Source organism: Anabrus simplex, chromosome 4 (genome assembly GCF_040414725.1).
Source record: "Anabrus simplex isolate iqAnaSimp1 chromosome 4, ASM4041472v1, whole genome shotgun sequence".
NCBI classification, from domain to species: Eukaryota; Metazoa; Arthropoda; class Insecta; order Orthoptera; family Tettigoniidae; genus Anabrus; species Anabrus simplex.
In genome coordinates this window covers 39,379,616-39,391,933 of record NC_090268.1, presented here as the reverse complement: position 1 = coordinate 39,391,933, position 12,318 = coordinate 39,379,616, and the positions used below count along the sequence as shown (strand labels likewise).

At 38.1% G+C, this 12,318-nt stretch overlaps 1 protein-coding gene across 2 annotated transcripts in view; it reads right to left on the bottom strand.

The window, feature by feature from the left end:
* Positions 1 to 12,318, bottom strand: part of Flo1 (flotillin-1) — a 149,554-nt gene that overhangs the window by 102,192 nt on the left and 35,044 nt on the right. Inside the window, exon 6 of one of the 2 annotated variants that reach the window (XM_067145044.2) lies at positions 10,426 to 10,452. The exons of the other annotated variant lie outside the window; for it this stretch is intronic. Within the exon in view, the coding sequence (XP_067001145.1) occupies positions 10,426 to 10,452 (27 nt within the window). The remainder of the gene's footprint in view (positions 1 to 10,425; positions 10,453 to 12,318) is intronic. 2 annotated transcript variants of the gene reach the window in all.

Below are 12,318 nucleotides of genomic sequence, written 5' to 3'. Positions count from 1 at the left end.
AATAATGGCACATTAAGGAAAGAAAATCACATGCACAATATCTACATTAATTCACAAATTTTAGAACTCATAAATGTATATTGATACAACTTTCAAAATTAAAAACAGAGTAATTAGTACATGCTTATCTATAATGGTGTCAAAAAATTAACAATAATAAACTAAACAGATGGTTAAAAGTGAATGAGCAACTACATTAAACCAGTCTTTGCAGATTAAAAAGAAAAGCACTGAATAGAGTTTTGTCAAAAAAAGTAATTAAAGATGTTGGGAGAAAAAGTTCTTCTCATGCTCCTCTAATGAAACAATGCATGGTATTCTGATAGTGTGCTTACATCATGTGTATGCACAGTACATGGCACCAAGGTGAAACGTATCACTATCTCTTAGGCACTCACAATGACACAAAGCTTGCATCGAAGTTTGGTGATAGCTCCAAATGGCAAATGTTGGTGGCTGGTTGAATAAAAATTGCAACAGTCAGAAAGACTAGTATCTATTAATAACTGCCTGTATGCCAGACATCCTTGCGTGGGTGCCCAATTCATTCTAGCAAACACAAGGTTTCATCTTCAAACAATTCAAGATCACTGCAGTTCCAAATTGATTCAATGCCGCAGTGTGGTCCAAAAAAGTGTTATTTACACATCTGTTTCACCTCAAGGCAGATCTTGTTCTTTATATAAAACTAGCAGTTATCTGCGGCTTTGCTCACGTGGATTTCTTAATTTGTTAAAATAAATTGTTCCTCAGTACTGTCCGACTCATTGGCTGAATGGTCAGTGTTGACGCCTTTGGTCAGTGAGTCCTGGGTTCAATTCCCAGCCAGGTCTGAGATTTTAATCGTGACTGATTAGTTCTTCTGGCCCTGGGACTGGGTGTTTGCGTTTGTCCCAACACTTTCCTCTTCATATTCAGACAACACACTACACAACCAACCACCACAGGCACAAGCAATAGTAATTTACATCCCTCCATATAGGGTTGGCGCCATGAAGGGCATCTGGCCGTAAAAAAATGGCCAAATCCATGTGCGACACAGTTTGCACACGCGACCCCACAGACGTGGGAAAAGTGGAAGAAGAATCGTTCCACAGCACTGTACTAAGACATTATCTGAAAATCCCTAAAGTATGAAATCTTACCGAAAAATTGAGTTTCATTTACCCCTGAAACTCTTTGTAAACCACGTTTGTGGCATTGCCTTTGGGGCTAAGATGACCATGCAACATAGAACTGTACATGTGAGAAACAGTCTTCTCTCAAGTTGAAAAAAAAAAAAAAGTAGTTTATTTTTTAAAAGAGATTTAAAATACGTATTTCCACATCTGTAACATCTTCGGTTTTTGAGATATAAGTTTCCGCATAAAATGAATTCAACCCCTTTATCAATCCTTCCCCCCACCTCCATCCCCAGCTAATTGGATTTTCCAAAAACAAAAAATTAACGTTTCTTGATTTTTAAATACCAATTTTTACATCTGTAACATCTTCGGTTTTGAGACATAAGTATCCTCATAAAAATAATTCAACTCTTTTTTCACTTCTTTTAACCTCTGTTAAATGCCTTTTCTGAAAAAAAAGTTCCTGTATTTTTAAAGGATTTTCCCAACACCAAGTTTCACATTTGTAACATGTTAAGTTTTGACATATACTGTAGATATACCAGTAAATCTATTTAAAAATTCACCTGCAATTTTTTCAATTCTTTTCACCCTCTTAAGTGGTTTTTCAAAAACAAAAAAATGGTGTTTCTTTAATTTTTTAAGGTTATTCCAAATATCAGAAAAGTAAGTGTTCTTTTAATATAAAGAAGCTTCCAAACATCAACTGTCACGACTGCAACATCTTCAGTTTGAGATATATGTAACATCACAAAAAGAATTCAGCTCCTCTTGCATCCCCTCCCCCCAGCCAAAATGAGTATTTCTTTATTTTTGAAGGAGATTTCAAATGCATCCGGGAGATAGTGGGTTCGAGCCCCACTGTCGGCAGCTCTGAAGATGGTTTTCCATGGTTTCCTATTTTCACACCAGGCAAATGCTGGATCTGTACCTTAAGACCACGGCCGCTTCCTTCCCACTCCTAAGCCTATCCTATCTCATTGTCGCCATAAGAGCTGTGCAACGTAAAACGAACTGTAAAAAAAATTCCAAATAACAATTTTTACCTCTGCAACCTTCAGTTTTTGAGATATAAGTATTCCCATAAAAAGAATTACATATTTTTTCACTTGTTTCACCTTCTCCTTAAGTGGATATTCCAAAAACAAACGAAAAAATGTTTCCTTATTTTTAAAGGAGAATCTAATTAACAATTTTCATGTCTAACATCTTCAGGTACCCTCATAAAAAGAATTCCAATAGGGAACATGCATGATCCGGGGTTTTAATTAAAAATATGCTAATCTGATACAAAATTGCATGCAGAATTCAAAAATGTGATCAGAATGTACAAATAATAACTCCAAACATGATAAAAATCTACGAAAATGTCACGTCACGCAAGTACGCGATCTCATTGGCCTGACGTCATCGTACAGGTTGACTGAATTAGCAGAGGAAATAACACGTAGTGTGCTGTGAGAAGCAGGATACACTTCGCGTATTTCTACTTTACGTTAGTGTCTAGTATGGTTAAATTCGAGGTCTATACATTGGATAATAATCTGAGTGGTATATTTTAGACTTAAAATGAATCCTGCGCAGACAGTGAGGCAGAAAACTTATAAATGGTGTAGAGTTCCGATGTGCAATAGTACATCGCATACCATCCCAAACAAATTGTTTATAAACGTTCCAAAGACGCTAAAACTAGGGAGAAATGGATTTTGGCGAGCTGGAGAAATGCTGGTGATATATCGGAAAAGTCCACAGTTTATTTTTTTGAAAATTTTAACGTAAGTTGAATTTGTTTGAATTTTCAAATCACTTTTCCATGTCAGCTGTTCTAGTGGTAAAACTTTAAATTTTAATGTATGATGCTTTATTTAAATGCTTCAATTACATCTTGGAATATGAAAGTAATAAACGGTGCATTAAATAATGCTGATTATTAAAGTATTCTCCAAACCTAACCTATGTTTTGGGTGATCCATGTCAAGATAATAAATCAAAGGGGTTATGAACCATTTTGACAGCTCTAATTCTACCAATATATCTTGGCATGGGGCAGTTATGTATGTCTTTATTGAAGAGCTTAATTGGTAAAGAAATTTAGGCTATATCTAAATACCCTATAATGGCGTGTACATCATGAAAGGAAACGACGTGAATTTAACAAATGTATAACTCTACACAAAACCAATGCTTGTCTGTTGGAGTCTTATAAGTTAACAATGCTCAATTATAATAATTATCATAATATTAATGAAATAAATAACATAATTGCACACAGGTGAAAATAGTGATGTAGGTGTTTAAAATATAATCCAACTTAGCCTAAGTTTTAGGTTATACAAGCCAAGTCAATAAACCGAAGGGTAAAAATACCGCGCGAGTTGGCCGTGCGGTTAGGAGCGCGCAGCTGTGAGCTCGCATCCGGGAGATAGTGGGTTTTGAACCCCACTGCCGGCAGCCCTGAAGATGGTTTCCGTGGTTTCCCATTTTCACACCAGGCAAATGCTGAGGCTGTACCTAAGGCCACGGCCGCTTTGTTCCCATTCCTAGGCCTTTCCTGTCCCATCGTCGCCATTATGTGACGGTGTGACGTAAAGCAAACAGAAAAAAAAAAATTAAAGTAACAGCACCCAAAGACATTCCTGTATTGAACGACTAAAATGTCACCAGGACACTTTTCTTTCCTGATATGCTCAGCTTGTTAAAAGCCAAATGTAATTAATGTTATTGGCTTCACGCCCCGCTAACTACTTCTACGATTTTCGGAGACGCCGATGTGCAGAAATTTAGTCCTGCAGGAGTTATTTTACGTGCCAGTAAATCTACCGACACGAGGCTGACGTATTTGAGCACCTTCAACTACCACCGGACTGAACCAGGATCGAACCTGCCAAGTTAGGGTCAGAAGGCCAGCACCTCAACAGTCTGAACCACTCAGCCCGACTTGTGAAAACTAGATGAAGTCATATTTACCTTTATCATGTTTAACTTTTTCCCTCCACAAAGATATTTAATTCTCTTTCATGGGCCCCGGAAGTGGGTAGGCCAGTTGTCCCAACCATAAATATATATATTTTTGGGAATGATAGATTATAGCCCTATAGTACTATGATCTTTCTTTCTTTCCTTCTTTCTTTCTTTCTTAATCAGTTTATCCTTCAGGGTTGGTTTTCTCTCGGACTCAGCGAGGGATTTCACCTCTACCACTTCAAGGGCAGTGTCCTGGAACGTGAGACTTTGAGTATGGTGATGCAACTGGTGAGGAGGGCCATTACCTCGCCCAGGAGGCCTCACCTGTTATGCTCAACAGGGGCCTTGTTGGAGGATGGGAGGATCGGAAGGGATAGACAAGGAAGAGGGAAGGAAACGGCCGTGGCCTTAGGTGCCTGGAGGAGAAGTAGGAAAATACGAAAAACCACTTCGAGGATGGCTGAGGTGGGATTCGAAACCCTTCTACTCAGTTGACCTCCCGAGGCTGAGTAGACCCCGTTCCAGCCCTCGTACTATTTGTTTTCAACTTTCATGGCAGAGCCGGGAATCGAAACCGGGCCTCCGGGAATGGCACACATTAACCACTACACCACAGAAGCGGACTAGTACTATAATGCTACCTATATGTTTATGTTAGTGCTGAAATACGATTTCTTACTTTACTAATGCTGAAAGCCCGAAAATGTAATGTTATTCTTTAATAGGGGAATCTGTCTAGAAGGAAATGTTGAAAGTGATGTGATATCTATCCAGGTTCAGTTGTTATCCTAATACTATGGGTTACAGTACATTGCACGTATATAAAAGATGCCACTTACAAACTTGCTTTTTATCCGCGAAATTCTGCGGCCACAAAAGTCACTATTTTTCAAGAATGATGACATCTACACATGATAGATTGTCTGATTGTGCTGTTTTGAACCTTTCTTCTGTCATTCTGAAGTTATTCGCGATCATGAATAATAAACAATCGGCTTTTAGCAACGGCTGATGCACAACTGCTGGTAGAGCTCCATGCGATACGGGATCGTGACGTCACAGCGCGCCGCTTACGTCAGAGGCCGTTTCACTCGCCTTGCGGAAAGGCACTATTAAATATTTTTTTAATGGTAGAAAACAAGGCAACATACCACAATGTAATACGTTTACATACTATTTCATTGGTGTACTTTTCAAAAAAAATATTTCTGAAAATGATGCATGTTCCCAATTCTTCATTTCTTTCCAACCCCCCCCCCCCCCCCTTAAGTGGACTTTCTGAAAATAATAAATATGTGTTTCTTTATTTTTAAAGGTGATTCAAAATACTTTCACGTTTGCAACATCTTCAGTTTTTGATCTGTCATTTAGCACTAATAAATAAGTAAAAAACAAAAGTACTGTAACCAAGTGCAGCCGAACAAAGCCAGGTTATGTAGGGAAATATTACGCTAGAAAAGGAAATCTTAAAGTAGATGAATATTGTTACTTGGGTAGTAAAATAACTATCGATGGCAGAAGTAAGGAGCACATAAAATGCATACTAACACAAGCAAGGAAGGCCTTTCTCAAGAAAAGAAATCCCCTCACTTTGAACAGTGATATAGAAATTAGAAAGACATTTTTGAAGACTTTTGTCTAGAGTGTGGCATTGTATGGAAGTGGAACAGGAATGATAATTACAATAGAAAGAAAGAGAATAGAAGCTTTTGAAATGTGGTGTTACAGAAGAATGCTGAAGGTGAGTTGGGTAGAATCATGAACAGATACTGAATCAAATTGGTGAGAGGATATTGAATTGGATAAATTTGACCACAGGAAGAGAGAATGAAAGGACACATCTTAAGACCTGCTCAGTTGATTTTTGATGGAAGTGTAGGTGATAAAGCATGGTTTTGTGCCCATGCACCTACTGAAGAAAGTGAAAAAAAAAACTATCTTAAGAGAAATGGGAGGAGACCTTTGATAAACAAGTGAGATATGATATAAAGATAATTCTGGGGGCGGGGGACATGAAAGCCAAGACAGAGTGAGAAGAGATATACAGGTCCACTGCCAGCAAGTACAATATACATGAAGAATCAAATGATAATTGAGTCAGGCTGATAGATTTTGCAACAAGTAAGAATATTGTGGCCATGGTGAGCCACTCCATCTGCCATGCCAATGTACAACCACAGGAAGTGGCGCAAGCTAGCCAGCTCCAACTGCACGCTCATCACAATGGAAGACTCTTACTGCTAGAAAACATGTTTTAGGATTTCGCCAAATATTGTGTATGTTTTAATATGGCTGATGATGACCCCGAGTAGGGTTGAAACTAGTCCCAAGTAATGTAAATATTGTAGATACAACTTAGTATTGAATAGGTAGAAAACTCTACTGTGCATTATTTATTTGTTATCTCAGTTCAATACAGACCAACAATATGAAGTTCATAACCCTTAATGGCCCACCCTCTCCCTACTCCCGTGACCAGCCGGAGGAGAGCCACTTGCGGATTGGTCAGCGCCCCTGCTGCTGCTATCTCGATCATCCTGCTCGTTCATTGGAGGCCTCCGGCGTTATGGAAGAATCTGGACAGCTCGCAGAGAGTATTCGCCTTCAGGAAGACTCTGGGAGGCATGTCCCTTCTGGAAGCATCCAGATGGCATAGGCCCAGATATTTAAGTCAGGCACAACCTACGTGTTTGGTTCAGTTAGTTGGTGTAGTTCAGTTGGTGTAGTGAGTTCAATGTGTGGACTCAGTGAGTTAGCAAAGAGTGCAGTCAGTGTGTTAGTGACAGCCTGGGCTTAGGTGTCAGTCTGTTGGAGCCGAGGACTCGTTTTTTCTGTGTGTCTGTCGTCATGTGTGTGTGTGTCTTGGACCAGCTGCTGGAAGGGGACGTGCTCTGTCCTGTGCAGTGTGGAGGACCACACTGGGTGCCGACATGGGGCTGCGAGTGGAGTTCTATTGACTGCGGTGACAGCGGATACTATCCCGAGCTGCGAGGCTGACGTGTGTAGGCTGCGGACTGTGGACCGTGACAGGGCTAACGAAGTGTAGTGTTAGCGATCATAATCTATGTGAATTAATGTAAATGAACAGTGTAAATGAGAGAGAGAGAGAAAACCATGTAATTGCGTGTATTTGTGTAAGTCGCGAGCTCAGTTATCCTGTGCGTGTACGCGTGTAGTTTCAGTAACTAGATAAATTTTAGAAAGAGAACACTACCAGGTTCTGGCATTATTTATTTACCCTGGCAACATGAAAAAATATTACTCTTAGCAGTACTTACTTTCCCCACAAGCAGATTCAGCTGGAAACTTGGATGTCACCGAAAGGAAACACAATAAACCAGACTGATCACGTTTTAGTGCAAAGGCTACATAGTTTGGGATTAATGGAGATTAGAAGTTACAGGGGTGCTGACTGTCATAGTGTTAAAATTTAGGTAGAAGATAGTCATCTTAAAAAGGAAGGCGGGTAGAAGCAGAAAAGGAGTCAGTAAACTGAAGAAAGAGAAAATAGCTAAAGCATTCAAGGATAGATTTGAGGAGCAAATACAGGACACAGTTCTGAGGGAAAGTAGAGAGATGACTAGACAATGAGTGGCAAAAAATTAAACATACTGTTATTACAACCACAGCCGAGGAAGTGCTGGAAGGCAACCACCATTGGTTAGGGCCGAGTGGTTCGATCAGGAATAACAGAAAGCAGGCACAAATGAAAATGCTCCAGTGAATGACAACACTGAAGTTAAAAGAAGAGAAGCAAAAATAATTTGCAGAAGAAAAATGAGACATTTGGAGAGTAAGAAATTGACAGACATGGAGGAAATGTTTAACAAGAAAGAGGCACAAAACTTTTAAATACCAGTAGAGCAAAAGAAGTGAAAAGAAAGTTCCAGCCAATAACTACTTTTTTTTATACAGCAATGGAAATCTGGTTGATGCTACTGGGCTAATGAAGAGATGGGCAGAATATTTAGAAACACTCCTCAATTGCAGGGAAGGTGAAGAAGATAAATCGATCATTGCAGTGGAGGAGAATGAAGATACAGAGTGTGATAAACCACAGCTGTGGATAAAAGTGCCTCACTTGATGTAGTGAATGAAGCAATTAAGAGCTTGAAGAAAAATAAAGCTCCAGGAGAAGATGTGACAGAATGAGACAAATGATTCACGACCTGTTGATCAGAATGTGGGAGCAAGAGGGACTGCTTCAGTACTAGAATGATTCAATAGTATGCCACTTCATGGGGAATATCACTACTTAGTATGACATATAAAGTATCTACCATAACAGTAGCATCATGGTTGAAACCATTTGAAGAAAGTGCACTGGGGTACCAGTACGGATTTAGATTTTTCTGTCGAGAACAGTTATGGAAAAATATTTCGAACATAACATTACATCAACTGTTTATTGATTTTAAACAGGATTACAACAGTTTAATGAGAGCTTAGCTGTGCACTACAATGCTGAAGCTTGGAATAGCAAAGAAGTGTATAAGCTTAGTGAAGGTGACAATGAAGAACACCAGATCAAATGTGAAAGAAAATATATCAGAACCCTTTGGAAGTTTTGCATACAATCCTTAGACTTGTCTAAATGTTAGCTTATTCTGGGATATTTATGACATCTTCAAGAAATCTACAAGCCTCTCTTATTGAACTCGGCATTAAAAAGCTCCCCAAAACTAGAGGGTCTCATTTTTACCACAGCTTCTCACAACCCTCAATCTGATGAGTAAATAATACGGTAACAAACTGTTCTGTGGAAGTAAATACTACTTGTTTATTTTTTTTGCAATATGGTAAACCTGGAGTAAAAGGAAATTTCACCTTTCACACACACGGCCTGAAGTATCACGATTAAGGCTTGGAAGTTGAAGACCTATAGATTGGCTAAAGAAACCTGTAAAAAGGACCTAAAACTGTGAAAAAGAAAGTAAAACCGGGATCCAAATGCTTTCATAATTTTAGTTTGAATTACATATTTAATGAAGGAATATAAGGTTTAAAAATGCAATATGAGTGAAAAACTTATTCTTTCTGACATTTTTATATTAACATAATTTTGTTTAAATGAATTCCATGTTTGTTAAAGTACTTGCAGAATTTAGAATCAAATCTTTTTTCCAGCTAGAATGAATTCAGCGAACCCACAATGGACATCCTGAAGAAAGAAATTGAAATTAGTATAACTGGAATCATATTTGGCATAATTGAAATTCGGAAAATTTATCTCGGTTGGCTTTGCAGTATATCACAATACTCCTCTCCAGGTTCTTACGTGTAAAGGATCATCGGTTTTCAGGCAGCACGTTGCGAAACATTTCAAAACTTCTCTCCACATCAATGGATGTAAAGGGTTCATACTTCAAGCATGCGAGATCTTCCTCTTCAAAAACACTCACATCAAAATTTTCTCCTTTTAATATTTCACTTATCTTGCACATAATTTGATACCCGTTTTTTTTTTTTTTTTTTTAAGCACTAGTTTCATTTCCTCTCTTTTCAGAAATGGTTCAAATATATGTATTTAGAGAAAAGTTGTATTTTTTTTTTTTTTTTTTTTTTTGCTACGGGCTTTACGTCGCACCGACACAGATAGGTCTTATGGCGACAATGGGATAGGAAAGGAAGGAAGGAAGCGGCCGTGGCCTTAATTAAGGTACAGCCCCAGCATTTGCCTGGTGTGAAAATGGGAAACCACGGAAAACCATCTTCAGGAAAAAGTTGTTTAAGAGGTGTTGAATGAACTAATGATGATTCGAATTGAGAATGGGCAGTAAGAATGTAGTCAGAAGACAGTGAGAAGACAGTGAAGTTGCAAAAAAAATATATTAAGACCTTAAAAAGATTTTAAAATGACCAATAAGCCAAAAAACGTCAATAAAGGCAAAAAAGGACAAATAATACCCACCATTTTCTGGCCTACAATGACCCAAAATGAACATATATTATGTTGGGCCTTGACTTCGGACACCCGAGCAAAAAAGGAATTTTTCCTCAACTTCCGAACCCTAATCATGATAATCACCCACCTATGCTACCTATGGCAGTGTCTTGCAACTTTTACCAGTACAATTGTCAAAATTACAGGAAACGACTGATTTGGCAATCAGTATAGACTTAACAAAGAATCATCCTGTAAGCAGATTGATCCGGAGAATATGAAGCTGATTCAGTGTTCAAAGAACACGGAAGAGAACAATTAGTTGAAGAACATTGAGAATCAATACTTCTTGTCTTCATGAATTTTATTTGCTTGCTGTTAGTCTGTCTGAAGTTATAGTATGTTAGTAGATGTGTTATATAAAAATACAGCAGATTTTAGCCTTCAACTTACCGGATGGCCACTGGGATCACTTCCTTCCTGCATTAAATCAATCTATCATTAAAATTATACTGACAGATATCAACAAATTTATAAAAAATTTAGGACAATTGACCACAATCAGTATATTACATGTAAAAGGACATGGTTAACAACCATCCACCAGGCACCACCAGCAGTATGCAATATGTTTATTAAGAAAAGAATGTTAGTACATGTTAATGAGAGACTATTATTAATACAAATAAAGATGGATAATTGACACTTCATCCCAGTTTTCCCTCATCCAAGCAAGGATATATCTGCAATAGTTTGCAACAGGACACAAAAAAGAAGTATTTTGAAAGACCTCAATTGGTGAACCCTATACTAATATTCCCTTTGTTTCACCACCTCTTAAAATATCCTGCTCTTTAGCAACTATACTGCTGAACCAAAAATTATAAATATGTTAAATTATTTAACTGATGACAAAAACAACAGTTAGCGTGCCATTGACAATTTCAGCAGACATTACACACATGCGTGCGCCTTACCTACAGTCAGCTGTTGTTTTCACGTGAGTGAGCAAGACAGCCAAGTGGTATAGTCCGCAACTTCTCAGCAAGATGGCCATAGTTTGAGTACCGGCCATAGCATATAGAAATTTTAACATTAAAAGTTATATCCATCTGATTCGAATTCTACGTAAAATTAGAGATCCTGTGGCTATAATCACAATATCAACTTTCACAATAAACTTCAATCTTGCTTCCTTTGCTTTCATTTCGATGCAACAAAATGAACACTATATACAGTAGTCTTTTAAACCATTCTTATTAAAGTCAAGTCATTTCAAAAGTAATGAGACCGAGCTCAGTAGCTGCAGTCACAAAAGTGAGTAATCATAAAAGTGTACCACAACTACATTATACAACATAATCGTATTACATTCTATATTTCCTAAAAATTAGGCAACGGGCAAGTTGGCCGTGTGGTTAGGAGCGCACAGCAGTGAGTTTGCATCTGGGAAATAGTGGGTTCGAAACCCACAGTCACCAGCCCTGAAGATGGGTTTCTGTGGTTTCCCATTTTCACACCAGGAAAATGCTAGGTGCATACCTTAATTAAGGCCATGGCCACTTCCTTCCCACTCCTAGCCCTTTCATATTCCATCGTCACCATAAAGACCTATCTGTGTCGGTGTGACGTAAAGCAGCTAGCTAAAAAACAAAAGGCAATTCATTGTCTGGAAACAATTTGAAAATCTGTTAAATATTTTGATAATGTAAATGCATTAATGACAATTTTAATATTAGGATGCTTCTGAATTTGTGCAAAAATGAGCATGTAAGTAACATTAAGTTTGAGCCCACCCACAATATTTCTCCTAGAACTGCCACTGGGAGTGTGTATCGAATGTAATGACTTGCCATTGTGTTCGTCCCATTATATATACTCCTTTCTTATTCCTCTCTCTCTCTGACTTGATTTGACACTCGTTTGTTCCTATACTTACATAGGACTAAATGAATATTAACGTAGAGAAGGAAAATACAATCCAAGTTTTTTAACTCTTGGCATACATTTTTGTTGGCAGATGCAAGATGATACGATAAAAGAAGCTCTTAACCATGCAAAGTGGTTTCTTGAGTACAAATACCTCACTATGTCCTCATCCAGACATTACATGCAACTTTTAATCTTGTGATGATAAACACCTAAACTTACAGTTTTACATGGAACAGACATATGTTTCATTTCAAACTTCTCCCTCAACCATTGAAAGGATTGTCTGGGTGAGAATCAAGCAATCCCATCACCGAGTTATCAAGCCCTTTGCTGTAGCTCAACAAACCATTGTTTTCCATCATATTTCCTTTCTTTTATCATTAAATTCTCCACAAATAACACAAAACAAGAACA